We start from the raw sequence: 23162 nt of genomic DNA on the forward strand, positions 1-23162 counted from the left end.
TCTTTAAATCGTTGATAATTCATGAAGTATTTCGTCTAATTTGCCTGATGGTCAAAATCACCTGGGACTCTTCCCACTGAAGACTGAAAAGTTGAACCTCCATCCCAGAGTCTAGGAGAGAATCCATACAGCAGTGATGGGTGAGGACATTTGTAGGCCCCTGGATATGAAAATGAACTTTACAAGTCCCCCTGCCCATTCTGATTAATAGTCCTAGAACATGGGAAACAGAGGATGTTGTGTAAAGGTGAATTATTTCACAACATTATGAAATACCAACCTAGATTTGAACTACAAGTTTTTTAAGGGGACAAAAGATTATGGAAGTTGATTCTTCATTTTAATCTTAGTTTTCCACCAGAAATTAATCTCTATAAAATTATTTTACTGCTTCAAACCTTTGAGCTGCTTTATAAAAGGTCTTTCAGATCAATGAGATTTACCTATTTTTTTTTTCTGAGAAACAACTCAATTTGGATGAAATGAAGAGTAATTCAGAAGACATCAGTATATGAATTTCGAGTATTTTTTAATGAAAGACATCAAATCTTGTTAAAAGAAATTATGAACTATAGAGGGAAGTAAATATGATCCTCAATAATATAAGTAATATGTTCCACATCAAGAAATTTAGTCAAAATTTATTTAATCACTGAAAGTTTATCTCATTAGACTATTGTCCTTCAAGTGATAGCAATATAAAATACTACTGGTGAATTCATAAAATTATCAGAGATAATTTTCCTTTCGGCACTTAGCTTCAGCAGATGAGGAAATCATCTGCTAATATTCATGTGATGCAGAAGAAGGCAGAGGATGTATAAAGGAGTACTCTCCATTCTTTTTGAACTATAAAGTCTGTCCAAATAGCAATATCCTCTCTGGCAGAGAGTCTGCTGCTTGGGGTGGCCATGTGTTATTGTATTTGGACTTTCTCCATCTGCAAATGTTGACTTTTCATCTGTGACCAAGGGAAGAAAATATGTATGAGGAACGTGTAAAACATTTAATCCTTGTTTACTTGTTAACCAAAGGTTTTGTTAAATCCTACTGTTGTGGGCTTTGTGTTTATCTGTTTTTCAAGGTGACTGTAGATGCATTCACAATGTTCTTAAATCTGAGCTACAAGATAAAACTCTGATAAAACCATCAAGTTTTTACTTAGATTAAAAATATGTATATTTATCTTAAATATAATTTCACAATCCAAAACCATAATTCAACTTCAGTGATGGAGTAGTCTATCAGAAAAATAGACTTCTACTTCTCATTAATTAAATAAAAATAACCTTTAAGAGTTTTATTATTAGATTACATGGATGACAAACTACAGTGATAGTTAAAGAATAAAAGAATGTGTAGAACTCACACATCAAAATCTGATATTTTTTCTCTTAATTTGTAGATAAGAGACTTGGAGTTAGGAAATCTGATATTAGTTTCTAAAAATCCATACTAATTCATTGTTGTGCTAGGGATTTCTCCTTTTGCCCTACTTGGAATGATCACATTGAGATTTCTGAATTTGTTCTGATTTTAGATATTTTATGCAATAATTTTTCAAACCCAACAAGAGCTGAATTTTTTTTAAAAGTGAATAAATGGGAAACATTATTCTCAAAATTACATTTGATCCTTAGTATCTGCAGAGAGATGCTTTCAGGAACCAGTCACCCATACCAAAATCCACACATGCACATGTTCCTTATGTAAAATGATTAGTATCTGTCTATAACCTATGTACATCATTTCATGTATTCATTTCAAAACAAATCAACTGATTTAATTTTTAAGCAACTCAATAAATAAAGAACATGTTGATGAAATAGTGGATTTGGGATGTCTATGAAATAAATTTGTTTCTGACTTGTCCTTTAAGTCCTACAAGGCTTACCAATCCATTACCTTTAGCTTTCCTGTTTAAAGTAATACTCCAAAAATATAATTAATAATTATGCTACATCTTGTTTTAAAAAGGAAGTAAGAAAGAAAGAAAGACAGATGAAACTGAGGTTGAAAATGAGCTAGTAAAAAAAGACTTTTTGTTGTATCAGTCTTTAAAAAAATTAAAATTAAAATTTGTTTCCCTAAATTTTGTTGTAGAAAGAATGATCAGGGTAAATAACAAGTATAAAAATTAAAATTTTTCTCAGCATGCTTATAACAGCAAGTATAGAGAAAAAAATATAGAATGTCAGGGAAATGGCTTTATCAAACTCAAATCAGTATGTGTATCTTCTATTTTAAGATATTTAGTGATGCACAACTCTTAGCATTCTACACACTTGTGCTCATATAAAGCCTTAGGGAAATACATGAAAATTAGAACTTAGGAGAAAACTGTTTTTCATAAAAATAGCTATATATGTTCTTACCACAAAATACATTATAGCATGACACTCAGATATGTATTGCATTAACAATTAATGTAATGAAAAACATAAATAAAATTAAGAATAAATACATGATTCTCTCAAAACATGTAGAACATACCATCGATAAAATTCAATATTCTTTCATGATAAAGGGCCCAAATATATTAGGTATAGAAAGACCATAACTCAGGACAGTAAAAGTTAGATACAACAGGCCTTAACCAAAATTATACTGAATGGGAGACATATTTCTTTTAAATCAGGAACAAGACAAGGGTGTCAACTCTCACCAATCTTACTCAATACAGTAACTGAAATTTTAGACATGGCAATAAGAGAAATAAGTAAAAGTATATAAGTCTAAAAGAAGGCCAACTTTATCTTTTTGAAAATGATATGATTCCACATTTAGACATCCATAGAGACCTCACAGAAAGACTTTTATAACTGATAAATTCAGCAAGGTAGCAGAATACAAAGTCAGCATATAGCAGTCAGCTTTTTCAGTAATAATTAATTCATGGAGAAAGAAATAAGGAAAACAATTTTATTCCTAAACACCTCAAAAATAAAATAGGATCCTAGAAGATGGAATTCTATGTTTAATGAATTGGGAAAATTAGTATTGTGAAAATAAATATATTATAGAAAATGATCTGCAGATCCAAGGATATCCCATCAAAGAACTTGTGACATTCCTTATTGAACATGAAAAGAGTCCTAAAATTCATATGGAATCAGAAAAGACTCTGAATAGTCAAAGCAATTCTGAGCAAAAAGAGCAAGTCTAGAGGCATCATAAATGTGATTTCAAAACATACTACCAAGTGATAGTAACACAACATCATGGTATTGGCATAAAAACAGACCAGGCAGAACAATGAAATAAAATAAAAGACCCAGAAATAAAACCAGGTATCTGCAACCTGATAATTCTTAAACTAAAGTACTATAAAATACATCAGAGAAAATTTAACATCTTTCCAAGAAATCTCCATACTGCTTTCCATATTGGCTGCACCAGTTTGTAGTCTCACTACCAGTATATGAGTGTGCCTTTTTCCCCACATCCTCGCCAACACTTATTGTTGTTTGTCTTCATGATAGCTGCCATTCTGACTGGAATGAGATGAAATCTTAGAGTAGTTTTGATTTGCATTTCTCTAATTGCTAGTGATGATGAACATTTTTTCATATTTTTGTTGATTGATTATATATCATCATCTGAGAAGTGTCTCTTCAGGTCCTTGGCCCATGTATTGATTGGGTTATTTTTTTTTTTTGTGTGTGTGTGTGTGTGTTTAACTTTTTGAGTTCTTTATATACTCTAGGTATTAGTGCTCTATCTGATGTGTGAGGGGTAAAAAGTTTTCTCCTAAGATGTAGGCTCTGTATTCACCTCACAGAATGGAGCCATCATTTGATCCAGCTATCCCTCTCCTTGGTCTATACCAAAAGGACTTAAAAACAGCATACTACAGGGACACAGCCACATCAATCAATGTTTATAGCAGCACAATTCACAAGAGCCAAACTGTGGAACCAACCTTGATGCCCTTCAATAGATGAATGGATTAAAAAATGTGGCGTATATACACAATGGAATAAAAGAGAATAAAATCATGGCATTTGCAGGTAAATGGATGGAGTTATAGAAGATAATGCTAAGTGAAGTTAGCAAATCCTAAATAACCAAATGCTGAATATTTTCTTTGATATAAGGAGGCTGATTCATAGTGGGATAGGGAGAGGGAGCATGGGAGGAATAGATGAACTCTAAATAGGGTAGAAGGGTTGGAGGGGACGGGAGGGGGCATGGGGTTAGAAATGATGGTGAAACATGATGATCATTATTATGCAAAATACATGTATGAAGACATGAATTGGGGTGAATAACTTTGTATACAATCAGAGATATTAAAAATTGTGCTTTATATGTGTAATAAGAATTGTAATGCATTCTGCTGTCATATATAAATTTAAATGTTGAAAAAAATGCTAACATCTTCAACAAATGATTTTGGGAAAACTGGATATTCATATGCAGAATATTGAAACTAGATCCATATCTCTCATCCTGAACAAAAATCAACTGAAAATGGATCAAAGATCTTTTTATTTTTATTTTTTTTATTGGTTGTTCACAACATTACGAAGCTCTTGACATATCATATTTCATACATTAGATTGAAGTGGGTTATGAACTCACAATTTTACCCCAAATGCAGATTGCAGAATCACGTCGGTTACACATCCACAATTTTACATAATGCCCTATTAGTAATTGTTGTATTCTGCTACCTTTCCTATCCCCTACTATCCCCCCTCCCCTTCCTTCACATCTTCTCTCTCTACCCCATCTACTGTAATTTATTTCTCTCCTTGTTTATTTTCCCATTCCCCTCACAGGCTCTTATATGTAATTTTGTATAGCAATGAGGGTCTCCCTTCATTTCCATGCAATTTCCCTTTTCTCTCCCTTTCCCTCCCATCTTATGTCTCTGTTTAATGTTAGTCTTTTCTTCCTGCTCTTCCTCCCTGCTCTGTTCATAGTTGCTCTCATTATATCAAAGAAGACATTTGGTATTTGTTTTTTAGGGATTGGCTAGCTTCACTAAGCATAATCTGCTCTAGTGCCATCCATTTCCCTGCAAATTCCATGATTTTGTCATTTTTTAGTGCTGCGTAATACTGCATGGTGTATAAATGCCACATTTTTTTTAATCTATTCATCTATTGAAGGGCATCTGGGTTGGTTCCACAGTCTAGCTATTGTGAATTGTGCTGCTTTGAACATCAATGTGGCAGTATCCCTGTAGCATGCTCTTTTAAGGTCTTCAGGGAATAGTCCGAGAAGGGCAATAGCAGGGTCAAATGGTGGTTCCATTCCCAACTTTCCCAGGAATCTCCATACTGCTTTCCAAATTGGCTGCACCAATTTGCAGTCCCATCAGCAATGTACAAGTGTACCCTTTTCTCCACATCCTCACCAGTACTTGTTGTTTGACTTCATAGTGGCTGCCAATTTTACTGGAGTGAGATGGTATCTTAGGGTGGTTTTGATTTGCATTTCTCTGACTGCTAGCGATGGTGAGCATTTTTTCATGTACTTGTTGATTGATTGTATATCCTCCTCTGAGAAGTGTCTGTTCAGGTCCTTGGCCTATTTGTTGATTAGGTTATTTGTTATCTTATTGTCTAATTTTTTGAGTTCTTTGTATACTCTGGATATTAGGGCTCTATCTGAAGTGTGAGGAGTAAAAATTTGTTCCCAGGATGTGGGCTCCCTATTTACCTCTCTTATTGTTTCTCTTGCTGAGAAAAAACTTTTTAGTTTAAGTAAGTCCCATTTATTTATTCTTGTTATTAACTCTTGTGCTATGGGTGTCCTATTAAGGAATTTGGAGCCCAACCCCACAATATATAGATCGGAGCCAACTTTTTCTTCTATCAGACGCAGAGTCTCTAATTTGATATCAAGCTCCTTGATCCATTTTGAGTTAACTTTTGTGCATGGCGAGAGAAAGGGATTCAGTTTCATTTTGTTGCATATGGAATTCCAGTTTTCCTAACACCATTTGTTAAAGATGCTATCCTTCCTCCATTCCTCCATTGCATGCTTTTAGCCCCTTTATCAAATATAAGATAGTTGTAACAAAGATTTTTTTTTAAAGTGAGAGAGAGAGAGAGAGAGAGAGAGAGAGAGAGAGAGAGAGAGAATTTTTTAATATTTATTTTTTTTTTTTAGTTTTCGAGGGACACAACATCTTTGTTTGTATGTGGTGTTGAGGATCGGACCAGGACCGCATGCATGCCAGGCGAGCGCACTACCACTTGAGCCACATCCCCAGCCCAAGGATCAAAGATCTTAAAGTAAAATCTGAAACTTTGAACCTGCTTAAGGGAAAACACTTCAAGTATAGGCCCAAGCAAAAATTTCTTAAATAGAACTTCAGTAGCTCAGGAAATAAAAGCAAGAACTGACAAATGGAATTACATCAAATTTAAAAGCTGCAAAGCAGAGGAAACCATCTAAAAACAGAAGAAAATCTTTGCAAGCTGTTCATCCAAACAAGGATTACTATCTAGAATATATAAAGAACTCATAAAATTTCTCAAAAAAAGACCAGGCAATCCAATCAATAAATGGGCAAATGATCTAAGTAGACACTTCTAAATAAAAAAAAGTATAAAGGATAAATAAATATATTTAAAAAATATCAGCCAGGCACAGTGATACATGCCTGTAATCCCAGAGGCTAAGGAGGCTGAGGCAGGAAGATTGCAAGTTCAGAGTCAGCCTCAGTAACTGAGAGATGCCCTAAGGGCTGGGGATGTGACTTAGTAGTTAATTGTCCCTGGGTTCAATCTCTGGTACCAAAAAATTAAAAAATACATAAATATATAAAACACCAAAACAATAACAACATCTTCAGCAATCAAGGAAAAGCAAATCAAAACAACACTGACTTTATATGCTACCCCAGTCAGAATAGCTACCATCAAAAGAAAACAACAAATGCTGGAGAGAATGTGGAATTGTTGGTAGGGGTACAAACTAGTACAGCTACTATGGACAATCATGTGGAGTTTCCTCAAAAAAACTAACAATAGTGGTACCATGTGATTCAGATATAACATTTCAGTGTGTATACCTGAAGAAGTAAAGTCAGTGTACAAAAGAGATGTCTGTGTTCCTATCTTTATTGCAGTACTTACTATTCACAATAGCCTAGGTGGCTGTCAGAATATGAATGGATGAAGAAGATAAAGTCCATATACATCATGGGATATTATTCATTTATAAAGAAGAATAAAATTGTGTCACATGCAGAAAAATAGATGGAACTGGTGGCATCATGTTAAGTGAAATAAGCCAGATAGAGAAAGACAAGTATCACATATTTTCCTTCATATATGAAAATTGGGAAGGGAGAGCTAAAAGTAGAAGGACTATTAGGAAAGAGACCAGGGGCAGGGTGAGAAAGAATAGAGAGAAGAGCAATTGAGGGTAGTAGAGAGGATGGGTGTCATCAAGCACATATACACATGAATGAAAATGTCAAAGTGAAACCCATTAATTCATACAATAATTATGAGTTAATATTCATAATGAAAATGAATTTTTAAAAAGACCATCATTAAAGAGGAATTTTTCTCTTATTAAAAACTTGAAAAAATTCATTGACATGTGATGAATTGGATTTAAAATGATATGAAAATGACTTATCTATTTCACAATTTCATTGTAATAATCTGATTAAAATGTATTTTACCTAATCGTAAATTCTCAAAAACAGTAAAAATTCTAATTCATTGGTTTGTGGATATAGATTAGTAGTAGAGAACTTGCTATTATGTGTGAAGCCCTGAGTTTGATCCCCAGAAAAGACAAAAATGAAAGAAAATTTATTAAGAGGCAAAAACTTTTTATTATATAAAAACTATTCAGGAATATAAAATGGTCTGAGGATTTTATTTTTATACCAGTTTCAAGTTTTAGAGTTAAAAGGTTTCAAATAATCAGACTGAAAAACTGCTGGTCAACAAGCCAGAAGCTACTTGTTAATTACAGCAGTGAGTTAATCAATGGAGTAATAGTTCTGCTTCCGGGTATAATAAAATGAGACCAAGGACCACTCACTTATCTTTCCACTAAAGTCTGGCTGGACTTCCACTAACTTGGGTTGCTTCACATTTTAAGCCTATAGCTGTAGAATCCAGTAATAAAGGCAGTTTTCTGACAGTGGTTAATTGCTTAACTTTTGGAAAATATTTTTTTGTTTTTGAGTGAGAAGGTGATTTGTGCAAAGATGTAGTGAGGAGTATTGACATCTGATATAAATATAAAATGCCAAGACAACTTCAAGATCTTTTTATCATATACTTTATTTTTGTTTTCAAATTTTAAAGGCAGAAAGAAATGTCTTACATAGTTTTATCAGCACTTACATCTTTATACAAATGTTTCAAAACAAAGAATGACTAAACTCAAACTGAAGAATATGAAGAGAAACAAATAATTTCACTTTTTAAAAAGTAATATTTTAGTGTTAAAAACATCATGCTGGGAGAATTCAATTATTTTATTTTTAAGGAAAGAATTTAGAATAATGATTAAATTATAGTAAGTGTAAGCCGTTTGGAATCCTAACCAGAATTATAAACATTATTGCATAATATAACATAACCAGGACTTCATAAAGTGTAAGAGAAACTAGAGCAACAACATAGAAAACACATATATTCATGTACACATATACAAACACTCCTATGCAGATGTGTAAAACCTCAAGACATCTATTAATCCAGCAGTGTAATATATATATATATATATAATATAATACATATTATATATATTATATACATAATATATTTGTCAGATTTCAATGAATATTTGTTGAGAGAATGTATGAATAAATACTAATATAATTGCTCATCATTTAGGACAATTATTTATAGTTATAACAAAAATGTGTAAAAGATAAAGAATTTTAGTTTAGTGTATACTATAATACTAGCAAAAATTCCCTAATAGTTTAATGTTATATATATGATGAAGAATCACAGATTGTTTTCATTCATAAACTGAGAAATGTTAATAATCAATAACAAAATGTTAATAATCCATAACTGAATGCTTCTTTTCTTTCTGGGAGCACAAGAAATTTCCATGGTTTTGGGCTTGGTTTGTGGCTCAGCAGTAGAGCGCTCTCCCAGTGCATGCAAGGCCCTGGGTTCAATCCTCAGCACCACATAAAAATAAATAAATAAAATTGTGTCAACAACAACTAAGAAAAAAATAAATAAATATTTTAAAAATTATATTAAAAAGTTTTCATCGTTCTAAACATGAGAGAAATGAATTGGAAACCAGCACTTCCCTTCTAGATCTTTCATGTTAGTGGGTCATTAAGCATCCACCCTAACCAGCGAAGGGACAGGTACTGGATAATTTGAGATAGCTTATTTACCTGGTACCTGAGAAATTATTCAAATTAGTGTATGCAAAGAGAGCCCTGAATCCTATCTAACTCCACTCTGCTTGCGATTCATGAATAAGTTGCCCCTGAGATTTCCAGCTTAGTGCCTTGTTTCCAGGTGCAACACTTGTGTGGCTCTTCCTGGAAGGCTTCTCCAGTTTGAAACTGTAACATAAATTTTTTACTTTCATCTATGAAGTGCAATTGCATGTCTGGCCTATGGATGAATCTTTAAGTTTTACATACAAGAGTTATGTAAAGATAACTATTTTAAAGATTTACCAAACAATCTACTAAACTTCTATAATCTTATTTACAGACATTATCAAATTCCTTCAGATTCATTTATAAGAGTGAATCATGAAAAACATATTTCTCAAAGAGCAATAAAGAGCAATTAATGCTATTTCATGGCAGAAACTCATTTTTTTGCCATTTAATGATTTTGCACAGCACACAAAATTTTAATTATAAATGTCTTCCTTTATCAATTATATTTAGGAAGATCTTTAAGGAAATGAAAGAAATGATATAACTTGGTACAATATGTATTGGTCTTTTACCTTGTAGAAATAAGAGTCTGCCTGAATCAATGATACCTTGTGCTTCCCTCTCTTTTCATGGCTCTTAAGCCAATTGTTTCCAAGGTTAGATTGCAGTTCCACGAACAGTGTAGACTTCTATTATCTGCTATACTCCTGGTCGTCTTTCCAATGTTAGTCTACAGAGCACATACAGTAGATTTTTGTGAGATAATTAATGTTGCTCTTTTTGAGAGAAAAAATATATATACTCTATCAAAATGTGTCTCTCAATGTGTCAACTTAAGGTCTGCAAATACAGATGCTTAAAGATCTCATTCTCCATCCTTGGGTAATATGTCTTAATTTAATAAGATGATTGTGTATATTGAATAAAATTAATTTTAAAATAACTGTGCATATTTTCTTTTTTTTCCCCAGAGTTTAATTTTAAAAAAAAATGATTCTTTTGATATTTCTGAGGTTGCTGAAAATTCCCAGCCCACCTTTGGAGACAGATAAGATGAACATTAATGACACTGGAAAAATAAAGATTTGCTTTATAAAGTCTTTAAGACTTGTTGTACATCAAATTGATGATTAACTACTTCATCTCTGTTGAAATCTGAAAGGAGTAAATACATCTAACAGAAGTTAAATAATTCATTTATTAACTGTCATAAAGTACTGATAACCAAAAGATTTTGCTGTTGAAGAGCTTTTGGTGTGAGCTTTGTGAAATCAGCATCTTCTATTATAATTACTTAAGCTCTGCCTTTAAGCCGGGGGGATATCTTTATTAATTCTCAGAACATTTTCAACCTCATAAAATTTTAATTAACAATTAGCATTGTTCATAGATCATCACTATTGCTCAGCAGTATGAGGGAATCAGAAGACTGATAGGTCAGTTTCATTTCCATCAATGAATTTTCAATCTAGTTGGGAGAAAACTAAATTAAAAACTTGTAAATGTTCAGAATCTTTCCCCAAAGACAAAAATGGCATTGCAGCAAGAATTGAAGGAGGTCCATGAGGAAATTTATTATTCCTCAATAAAGGAAAGAGCTGTGCAAATGTTTAAAGTATCTGTGACACATGGATCAGACAGTTATGAGAGCTTGCTGTGGTATGTAGGACAGAGGCTGACCCTTGAAGGAGTCAGTAATTAAAAGACAACAGGCCTGGCAAAAAGCTTCTCCTAAACCTGAGATCCTAAAGCAAGGAGTATGAACTGGTTTGAGAGAAATGTGTTAGCTTTGTGGATGAGAGTTACTAGGTACACCAACACCAACCAACCAGCAAAGAATTAGTTTGAACTTTTAAAGTGTGGTCAGATTAATAACGGGCAAAAAAAGGCTCATAGAGAAATTTAAATTAAATATCCAAGGAAATAGGTCATCACTGGAGGTTTTGGAGACAAATGGTTTAGAGTAATGAGTGTGTGTTTAAATAAAATAAAACTGTTTGCTTTTGAGGGACTGGGAATACAGGTCATATGGGAAGGAATTTTACAGTTATCCTCAAGAACAGTCTTTTAGATCCAAAGAACTGCCTCAAATTTGAAAATGTATGAAATAGTGCATTTTAGCCACATCACTCTTGCATCTGATGTCTGTTCTGATACTGACTAGATCGTTATCTCAGCTATTGCCTATCTCAGGAGATCTTTCTTCATATGTAAGAAATAATTAGGATTTTATTAAGGCAAGTTGATGTAAACATAAAAAGCTCACAATTATTGGACATTTAGAAATATTAGTTGTGATAATGTAGATTTTAGCAGAGACTTTCATTCCAATTTTTTTTCCGTTATTTTAATTTTCATGTAGGTAAACTTGCAGGTGTGTTTTTGTCTACATCTTTTTTTTTTTCTTTTTTCTGATGACTCTGCTTTCGAAAATACTTTATAGCTGAGGCTTTCTTGCCTACTCACTTAACCTTATTCATAAAATCAATTCCTAATTTCCAAGCTATCACTTATCACTTGACTGTTTAATCAAGGGGGAAAACACACACACAAAAAAAACCCCAATGTATTCCTTAACCATTTGACTGTTATTTTCAGTGAAGGGCTTGTTTCTTCTTTTCACATTTGAAAGAGCTTGTCTTCAAAATTCTGATTTTAAAGTTATTCTGGACTACCTGCTAGTGAAAATAATGAAACAAAAGAAAAATCCTATCATGATTTTTCTCCATGAATGTTAGATTCCATGAAATCAATTAATAATTTACCTTCAGTTTTGTACTTTAGGAATGCAGAAATTAGAGGACCCAAATATTGTCTTTGGGTGCAAAAGTTTTCTTAATTTAATCTGTTTTCAGAATGCTTCAGTAGACCTGGTGTGACTTTAGTATGATAATTTAATTAGAATATTCCTTAAAAATAAATATTTAGTTTTTAAAAATAGTTGTAAAAATAGTTTCATTTGATTTCAACTAGAATAAAATAAGTGCCTACACAGAAAAAAACAATATTTTATATAGCTGTTTAGAATATTCATTTTTAATGATATTTCAAGTACTAGGGTTTGCTTCTTGTATTTTTGCAGTTATAGAATTTACATATTCAGTTTTGCAAACAATTTTTTCTACTTTTTATAATTTTTTAAAAATTTAAATTTTTTCCCTGAGAGCTCTTTTAAGATAGATCAGTGATCATTCCTATGCCATGGAAGGATTGATTGAAAATGGTTATTCTTATTTAACCAAATGTATCTTTCGGTCTGTTTGTCTATTGAGATAGCTAGTTTTGTTTCTATCTATAAACAAAGGCTAAAGGAAGAAAAAATAAGTCTTTCCTCCATTGGATGAATTTGATTGCTTCTCCATTAATCTTTGAATATGTGGTACTATGTATGTGGTGCTTGGGATTGAATCCAGGACCATGCTACCACTAAACTACAATGCTAGCCCTTTTATTCTTTTCTTTCCTTTCTTTCTTTTTCTTTTCTTTTCTTTTCTTTTTTTCTTTTTTCTTTTTATTTGAAACAGGGTCTCAATAAGTTGCCAAGGCTGGATCACTTGATATAATTTCACGAAAAAAATGTGATAACCCTATTGTACTTTTTCTCTAAAGAGATCATTTTAAATCAGGATTCTAACTACCTCCTTTCTTAACATTCTCTGTATCTTGTCTTCTACAGATGGGCCTCTGGGTCCCAGAGGATTAGCTGAGGCAACAGAGATGTGCACTCAAGAATGCTTGGTTTTGGGTCATTCTGATAACTGCTGGATGCCTCCTGGATTGGGTCCATATCAACACCCGAAATCTCCTCTCTCAACCTTTGCACCCCAGAAAGAATGGGTCAAGAAAGACAAGCTTGTGAATGGGCACACTCTGACCAGAGCCTGGAAAGAAGATAGCAACAGAAACCAGTTCAATGACCGTAAGCAGTTTGGCTCCAACGAAGGCCATTTCAACAATGGAAGCCACATGACAGACATTCCTCTGGCAAATCTGAAGTCTTACAAGCAAGCAGGAGGTGCGATTGAGAGTCCTAAGGAGCACCAACTCTAAGATAAGGATATATGGGACCTAATAACCTTAATCTAAATAGACATGCTAATACCGTGTGTGTCAGAGCTTTATGTATTCAATAGATCTCTACAACTATGCCCCTTATAGCAGGGATATCCATAACTTTGTGTTAGCACCATGGAGGAGAAAATGTTTTACAACTTAAGAGAGAAGATAGTTCTACTAGCCATGTGATCTTGTTTACTAGAATTGATTAAACTCTCCAGAGATCTCTCCATTGTGCAATTTATTTTTATTATTGCATTTTATTTTGACCCTGGACTGCTGCTATGAACAATAGAATATGCATTTGGAGAGTAAGAAAGTTCCATGGATTAGAGTGACTGACAAACATATCTTTAGAAAATTGTGCTTTTTTTGTCATTGATTTATGCTGGGACCGCTATACTTGACATTATACTTCAAACAAAACTTAAAAAGATAAGCATTAAACCTATTGTGCTGTTAACAACGTTAGTGAACACTTGTAAGTCAATCAGTGTTAAAGTATTTGTAAATAGAAGCAAGTTATTATTAACAACTTTTGTGTACTTATAGCGTTCACCTAAAAATGTTGTAGCATAATTCTGTGTTTATGGTTGCTTCTTTCCCTTTTTATTCAATTTACCTCTGTATTGTTATTTTTGTTGTTTCTTTTAGTGATGTGTTTCTGCGTTAGTAGTCTGTCTTGACACACATCATTCAAAGAATCTTAAACACTTGTGTTTAAGAAAAGGTTCTGAAATCTGATTTCTTCAATGGTAGCTTATAATGTCAGAATTCTGTAAAAGAATAAAGATGAAAGGAAAAACTAAGAACTTTATACAAAAAAAAGAGGAGTTCTGCAAAAGCTTGGAAATTCAGAACCTTTTTTTTTATATCCTTATTTTCAAAGTAGGCAAAAGCAAAAACCACTTTATTAGTACTATTAAGTGAGAAAGTAATGGGAAAGTGTTATCCGTCAAAAGTGATATAATATTCTGTACTTGTCACTCATTCAAAACTAATGTATCAAAATTAGCATATATTGAAGAAAAATCACTATTCAAAAATAGTTTCAATTTGGCAAATGTGTGTCTACAACTTTGTTGAAATGACAGAGTTTGTGTTGATCCTCATATACAATACTGTTGTTGTAACACAAGTGTTATTAGACCATAGCCACAAAATATTTAATGTGTTGTGCCTTCATGATGTAACAGAACATTCTCCAGGTAGGGTAGTTGGGGGAAATAAAGGGATAAATCTCTAATTATTGCTGTTTAACTGTTTGTTATCATAGTTGGTCAATGCCTGGCAGGTACCAGCATTTTGTCACTTAGGTCAAACCAACACAGTGACAATTAATGTTAATAAGATCTCAGTTGCACGTGCAAACAAATCCAAATTTGAACATTCTTAGGAGGTTTTTGTTAAGGCATGACAGATGATTTAAACAAATAAATAGCATGCAACAAAATGTCTTTATTGAAAGAAGTGAAAGTTATCTTAATGCCACGGTTCACCATCAGTTTAAAAGTAAAAAAAATAAATAAAACAAAAAACTTTAAAAAAAAGGTTTGCTAATCTGATAGTTAATTTGTTCTTACCAAAAATACAATTACTTTGTAAATAGCAGTTCACATTTTTCCACATATAATGGAAAATAATGGGTAGGGGTGCATTGCTTATTGAAGTACATTTTTGTCGGTTTGTGAGGGGTGTTTGATGACTTTGACAGAATAAATATCTAAACAATTATCCTTGTTACTGCTTTGCCAGTTCTACGTTATTTACAATTATTCAGCTCTTGCAATAAATGTTCTGAATTCCTGATTGTAGTGTGTTAATTCTTGGTCAACATCCAAAGTGATTAATAATGCTCTAATTGTTGGATAAACACATGCTGATAAAACTTCACTTTTATTTATAAATCAAGAACGATTTGTTGAGGTTTGAGATGCATTTCTGAAAATATGGCTTCAAGTTAAAACCTAAATTTATCTAATGGTCTATAAAATTGTTTTCTGGTGAAATTCGTGGTTAATGTTTATTCACATTCTAGTCAAGAGTCATGTAAATTTTATTAGAGTGAAATCCCACGCCACAGACTGGGCAGGAAGCCCTGATCAGTCAGTGAGGTTAACTTCTTGATTCTTTGTTTCTTGAATCAGATTTCAAGAAACAAATCTTCACCTGTTTCATTGTTGGCAGAGGCAGAAGACATTCTGGTATTATGGCCCTAAACCTAGGGACACAATTTCACCTGCATTTTTTTCAAATGGGCACAGAAAGGTATGAAGAATAATGAGATTCTCGAACATGCCATGTGTTTGTATTTGCCACACAGCAAGCGATCAGTGGACTCTTGTGGGAGTTTTAGGCTGAACAAATAGGTGTTCCTCCAAGAGCTTTCTGAAGAGGTATAAAATAAGAACCAGTTGCCAGAGGCACAGGAGAAAGTGTTCTTGCTTGGATCACTGACTGGATTTGACAGCTTTACCTCACCCTGGAGAAACCAGCATCTCCATTGATCCCAGGCATACCTAGCACTCCCTTTTCCCTCATAGGGATATCAAGTAAACAAATCTTGAAAAGAAGCCATTCTGGGAAAAAAAAAAAAATCCCAGTATTTCTACCAGTCCTTTCTTCATTGTGGTTCTTAATCAGATAAGTCATTCTATTCCACCTTGAAGAGTAAGATAATTTAAACTAGTTTTTCCTTTCCATGCTTTCTTTTGTATTAAGAGTAGACTGAGATGCCCCCACCCCCATGACTGGAAAATTTAGAAAAGGAACTATTCTCACTCATGCCCACTGAGTAAAATGTCACAAATTGAAGAATATAATAACAATTTCATAAAGATCATTCATGATCCTTTATTTTGTAGACAATGAATATTAAGAATCATCATTTACCTAGAAATAAAAAGCATTTATATTACCTAGGAGAGCATGTCTATCTGAAATATATAAAAATAATGATTATTAAAGTGATTATCAAATATCATAATGGTATATACTAACACGTTTCTGAGGCACTTACAGAGACGAACTTTATAAAACTGAATGTATCTATTGAATAAGCACTTCTATACATTCTCTAACACAAAATATGCACAGATAATGGTCATTCATTAATACAGTTGAGTAGTCATTTTGCTGTACTGATGCTATTCAGCAAATCTTATTCATAATCCCATCTTTGCGGAGCTAAAGCTAAAAATGCAGCTGAGGCCCAGAGCCATTCCAGTATTTATTAAACAGTTGGATAGAAGCCAGGAATACTTAATTATTATTAGTGAGGAGTTTTGGCAGTGAGGGATGAAAGGAATGCCTTGTCAATCTCAATTCTGATGTGGATGCCAGCGTGGCACTTTGTATGAGGGCAAACCAAACTATGAAAAGGAGAACTGGTGTCATGAGTCTAAAAATTCTCTGTTGTTCTGCTTTGTTTTAAGTAGAGCTGATCTTCCCTCCCTAAAGGAATCTCCTTCATTGGTTCTTTCAGAGAAAGTGCTTTAAAAACTCTCCCAGTATTCTAAAAGGCACAGTCATTACATAATGAATTCTCTAAACATCGTTCTTCCTCTTTCACACAATAATCTAAATTTTAATAGGTATCAACCACACTTTTCATCATTCCAAAAAAAATTTCATTTGATCCTTTAAAGTAAATTAACTTTATAGGTATACACTCCCCTAAAATGTGGTTATCATACACTAATTCATTCATATTCAGTTCACCAAAATATGTTAACAAATATTCCAAAGATATCAATTTTCTATTTTCCTAACGCCATCACCATCTATGTTAAACATTAAATAAGGACTGTGATTTGGGCTTCTAAATGCGCAATTTTTATCTTTACTGCTTAGAAGTCTTAAAAGATGTGTCATATTGAAATGAGTTCTGCCCCTGTTTTAGTTTTATCTTAGGGTATCACATTGTTTTTGAAGCCTTATGGTAAAATTATCTTCATAAATAAGGTATTTCATTTTTACTCTCATTTTTTTTCCCTTTTAATGCCCCATGATTGTTTTCCATTAGTATACATATATCACAATTATTACTGAACTCACTCAGTGCCACATATTTAAAGTCCACATATTTGAAATATGCTGATATGTAGTGGATTTTTTGAATAATATTATAGTGATACTTATATTAAAACCCTGGATTTGGGGGATCTTTGCAATTCTTCTTTTCTAATTTCAGTTGTTTGTTCATTTGTTTGCTTTTCATCTTCAAGTCCACCATATATTTAGGTATCATGGAAAAAATCTTGAATAATGAATCCCAAACCAAAAATAACACAAATAGTCTTAGCCATGGAGCTTCACAATAGTCAGAGGCTCTTACAGTATACTGTTAGGTGATTCTAAGTAAAATTACACTATTTTTATATTTAAGAACACTATATCTGTTTTTAATTGTTTACATAATCAATTTTGGTACATAGTAGTTTATCTATGAAGTAACTTTACCTTATTATAGAAATCAACAACAAAACGACTTACACTTACATTCACTCTTAAATTCATCAAACCAAAAGCATACTTAGTGGCAACCTGACACTTCTGTCTTGATGATGAGGCATCAGACCGACCATTAAATTGAAGACACATAATTGAACTTCCCTCCTCCTGGAAGCCTTTTCTTCTTTTGGATTCCTAGAAATTACAATCTTTTCCATTTCCTCTTACCTCACCACCCATTTCTTCTCAGAATTTATTGCTAGCTTCCCCTTTGCTTGTGCCTTATTTGTGACTTTATAAGGTTCAGGTTCAATTCCCAGATTCCCTTTCTTCTCTCTGCTTATTCTTTAAGAAAGCTCATCTGAGATCACAATTTGAAATACCTTCTTTATTCACTCAAGTTAAAATTCCAGTCTGAATCTCTCCCTCAAATGCCAGAATATTTAATACAAGACCCTTTTAGTCATCTACACTCGGATATTTCAGAAATTAATCTAAATTAATCTGTTCAACAGAATTTGCAATCTCTTCCTGATAATATCTTCCTCTCTCTCTCTCTCTCTCTCTCTCTCTCTCTCTCTCTCTCTCTCTCTCTCTCTCTCTCTCTCACACACACACACACACACACACACACACAACTGTACCCAGTCTTCTAATTTCTCAGTATATGATGTCTCTATCAGTTTATTCAGGCCAGAACATTTAGAGTTGTCTTTTTCTTTTCTCCTTCAGACTTGAGGGACATCTTTATCTTTTTGACCCAAATTCATTTCCAAAGAAAAGTCAAAATCCTTAAGATATCCTACAAGACCTGCCAAGTCTGAATACTTCTTCTCTGTCTAATCTCATTTCCCATAACCCACCCTGCTCACAATATTCTGGCCCATCACTGCTTGTCAGACACTCAGGTATGTGCCTGGCTCAGTTTATCTGTGCTAAATGTTTTTTTCTGCCAGAAATATTTTTTTTTCTGGGGAAAAATCCGTGCAAAACGCTGCTCCTCTCCCTCAGATCTTAGCTTAAGGGGAATCTTCATCATCAGGCCCACAATGACACCTAATTTGTTTTATATAGATAAAAATAAGCATAGCCATAGGTATAGACACATGGTCATTTTAAACATCTTAATCATTAGTGTACCATATTGTGGCATTAATTACATGTTTGATGTTATGCAACATTTGTTATGTTTCCAAAACATTTATTTTTATCACTCCAAACAGAGTCTGCAACCAATAAGCAGTACAATTCCATTCCTCCCAATATCCATCTCCTGGTAATCTCAAATTTACTTTCTATTAATGTGCATAATCTCAATATGTCATGTCACTTGAAACATTCATTGTTTATTATGTTTTGTGTGGCTAATTGACTTAGCATAATGTTTTCAAGGTTCATCCATGTCATAACATATGTTAGAAATCTATACCTTTTATAATTGAAATATAACACACACACACACACACACACATATTTTGCATTTATGATATATGTTTATCCAATCATCTGGTAATGGAATCTTGGGTACTTGCTGCCTTTAAATTATTAGAAATAATGATGCAATAAACATTAGTGTACAGGTGTGCTTGACTTACTGTTCTCAGTCTTTGAAGTACATATTTAGGAGTAGATTTTCTGGGTCATATAATAATCCCAAATTCAGCCCTTTGAGTGACTGACAAATTGATTTCAACAGCATCTGTGCTTTTTTACATGATCACCAGCAATGTATTGGGAGTCCAATTTCTCCATATCCTAACCAACATTTTTTTCCATATTATTTATAATAACCATTCTAGTAGGCATGAAGTGGCATCTCATTGTAGTTTTGATTTCTATTTCCCTAAATACTAAGGATCTTGAACACCATTTTATGAACTTATTAGGCATTTGTGTATCTTCTTTGTAGACCTTTCAGTTCAAGTCTTTTGCTCTTATTTTTTTGTTTTGTCTATCTGTTATTGAGTTATAGGAATTCTTTATATAGTCTGAGAATTTAAGTCCATACCACATATGTAGTATATACATATTTTCCCTTGTTTTTAGGTAATATTTTCAGTTTCTTGACAATGTTTATTGATAAACATAATTAAAATTTTGATAAATTCTAATTTGTCTTTTTTGAAATTTTTTTGTTGCTTGTGTTTCTATATGTCACATGGAAGAATTTGTTGCCGTATCCAGGACCATTAAGATTTATTTCTATGTTTCTTCTAAATGTTTTAGATTTTTGCCTCTTAAATTCAGGTTGATCCCCACTGTGTTAAAATTTGCATATATGTGTAAGGTAGGGGTCCATGTTCATTCATCTGCATGCGAATTTTGTAAAGTGTCTTTTCTGTGTTGGGATGATCATTATCTCAACAAAGAAAAACTTGTTCTACTAAGGAGTTATATGGCATGGATTGATTTTCTTATGTTGAAACACACCTGCATTCTAGGAATAAATCCTCTTGGTCATGTTTTAATGTACAAATTTAATATGATATGGATTTGGTTTGTTAGTATCTTGCTCAGAGTTTCTGCTTCTTTATTCAATGGAATATTTGCTTAAAATTTTCTTTTCTTATGGCATTTTTGCCTAGTTTTGTATTATGGTACTATTGGTATCATAATATGAGATAGAATCTGTTCTCTTTCATTTCTTTTTTGGAGCTGATTAACAAATATTGGTTTCTATTCTTCTTTAAGTGTTTTGAAAAATTTACCAGTGAAGCCATTGGTTCCTAGACTTCTTTTGGGGGAATTTTGGGATTAATGACTCAATTTCCTGTGACAGATCTTTTGAGATTTTTCTATTTCTTCTTGCATATGTTCATTCATGTGCTCCCATAAATTTTGTTCATTACATCTAGGTTATCTAATTTCTTGGTATCCAGTTCATATTATTTGCCTATAATCAAAAGTGGCAATGCTCCTACTTTAATTTCTCAATTTAATTATTGTAAGTTTTCTTTTATCTGTCTTTTTTTCTTTGTCCATCTATCTAGAATTTGTCAACTTTATTGACTTACTCAGAGAAACAATTTAGGTGTTGTTGATCTTTCCTTATAGTTTTTCTGTTTTCGGTTTCATTCATTTCCTCTCTAATTTTTATTATTTTTCCCTTCTGCTAGCTTCAGATTTAAATTCTCTTTTTCTATTCTACTCCCTCAAGGTGTAAAATTAAGTTATTGATTTGAGATCTTTTTTTAAATTTAAATATTCTGAGCATAGCCTTACATTCATCCCATAAATTTGGAATGTTGTGTTCATTTGCTGCTTTGTTTATACATTTTTATAACTTTTACATTTTTCCTTCCATAATGATGCTGCATCTGCTGATGCTAGGGATTGAAACTAGGACCTTGTGTATGCTAGTCAAGCACTGTATCACTGAGCCACATCTCCAGTCCTTGTCTCTCACTGATTTATTATTTCATTCTATTGTGATCAGAAAAGATAATATGTATAATTTATATATATATATATAATTTATATATATGATTATATATGATCAAAATATACATATTGATCCTGATTTGAAGACTTAACATGCCTGACCGCTGCATTTTAAACCTGCAATTCCTCCTCCGACTTTTTAAACTCATTGAAAACAACCTGCTTCACTTTTTTTTTTTTTGCACCACACTGACCACCTTCTAAAATAATTAACTTATTTAAAATGTTTATTGCCTGTTGTCTGACTTCCCCCACTAGAAAGGACTAGAAGGTGAATTCAAAAAGGAAAAAGATTTTGAATTCTTGTTCACCATTAAATTCCCAGTCTTGAATCATGCCTGGCATCAAGTAGATGTTCAACATATATTTGATGAATGAATTAATGAAAGAATTACTACTCCATCACCCAGACTTTTTATTTCTAAAAACTGAATACACGGAATAGGGACAAGTTGATGTTACTTGAACAACAGTCCAGTTTCCCCATATGTAACAAGTTTCTTATAATAATAAGTATAAACTAGTATCCTTTTAAGGTTACAGAGATGGGAAAATTGTAACAAAATTGTGAACTGAAATACTCCTTTCTTCACATTTATCCCCTGCTATTCCTTTCAGCTTCCCATTTGGAACATGCCATTTTCCCCCCAAGGGAACTACAGAGTATTTTTCAATAACTCGAGGATAAAATTATTGTTATTTCTAGGAATTTGCTGCTTTTGAAGAAAGTGCTGATGAAACACTTTTCATTTTTATCTTGTACTTTTTGTTAATGGAATTCATGTTCCCCTCAATAACCCTACTTCATTGCATCTTGTGACTGCTTCTAAATTAACAAAAGTTGTTTTTTTCTTGACACTTCAGGAATTGAGGAGATCACATGAATCTCCCTCACTGCTGCAAACAAGCACATCTGCATTCTTATGCCTTTCACCTTCCCCATGGAGATGCTCTGTTTGGCTCTCAGCCTTAAAGAAAAGGCTAACAGTGATAGCTAGCAGCTGCCATCTTAAAACCAGATCTCATTTCTCCCATAAACAGTTGCAAATTACTCTTAAAAAAAATAGATCACAGAAAAAAATGAAAGTAACAGAAGAGAATCTGTATATTTGTGTGTGTATACAAGATGTGTATATACTCATATCATTGATTCTGTATACTTTCCAGAAATGGACCATTTATTTGACTCTGAGGCTATTGGAAATGAAGAAAATAAATTAAAACATAATTAAAAACACTCCATTTACCAGTAAAATAAATAAAATATGATTTTGAACTTCAATGGGTCACATGTCCTCTTTATAATTACCACCAAAGTCTGATAACAAATGTCTCATTAGTAACTTACTATGTGTAATGAACTCATGTTTTCAAATTTTAGCATTGTCCTAATGGTTTATATAAATCACAAATCTCTCTATATGTTATGTAAAATTCTACTTAAATTTTTACTTCATTTATAATAACAATGTTTTTAAATGTTAAATTACATATCATCTAAATAATCTTGCTTACAAGATCCACCCTTTTAAGCATTATAATAATGCCATCTCCATGGATCCTCAAATCTTACCACTTAACTCCTCATCACCCTCCAGTTCTCCTCTGTGGCCTATGCAAAGTACTGTATCCCTTACCCAGTCCTGCAGTCTGAAGGGAGAGAAAATGTTTTGTGGCTTGCATAGCAAGGAGGATTAAATACCTATGAAACAAAACATATGGATTCAGTCTCAGCAATGTGTTGTCAGACTCTCTACCCTATTTAAAGTATTTCTAATGAAATTCTGCTTAGGTTCTAAGAATCACTGCTTCCCCATATGGGAGTAATTTCAAGATATATTGGAAATCTTTACTGTCCAGCACA

The 23162-nt window shown here is 32.9% G+C and overlaps 1 protein-coding gene across 8 annotated transcripts in view; it reads left to right on the forward strand.

Moving 5' to 3' along the window:
* Nucleotides 1–15214, forward strand: part of Pcdh9 (protocadherin 9) — an 848769-nt gene extending 833555 nt beyond the window's left edge. For all 8 annotated transcript variants that reach the window (XM_021728993.3, XM_040281424.2, XM_040281422.2 and 5 more), the window contains one exon: nucleotides 13026–15214. In XM_021728993.3, coding sequence (XP_021584668.2) covers nucleotides 13026–13399 — 374 coding nt within the window. In that variant the 3' untranslated portion in view covers nucleotides 13400–15214. The remainder of the gene's footprint in view (nucleotides 1–13025) is intronic.
* Nucleotides 15215–23162: the final 7948 nt, after the last annotated feature.

The sequence above is a fragment of the Ictidomys tridecemlineatus genome, chromosome 6, assembly GCF_052094955.1.
Source record: "Ictidomys tridecemlineatus isolate mIctTri1 chromosome 6, mIctTri1.hap1, whole genome shotgun sequence".
Lineage (NCBI taxonomy): Eukaryota > Metazoa > Chordata > Mammalia > Rodentia > Sciuridae > Ictidomys > Ictidomys tridecemlineatus.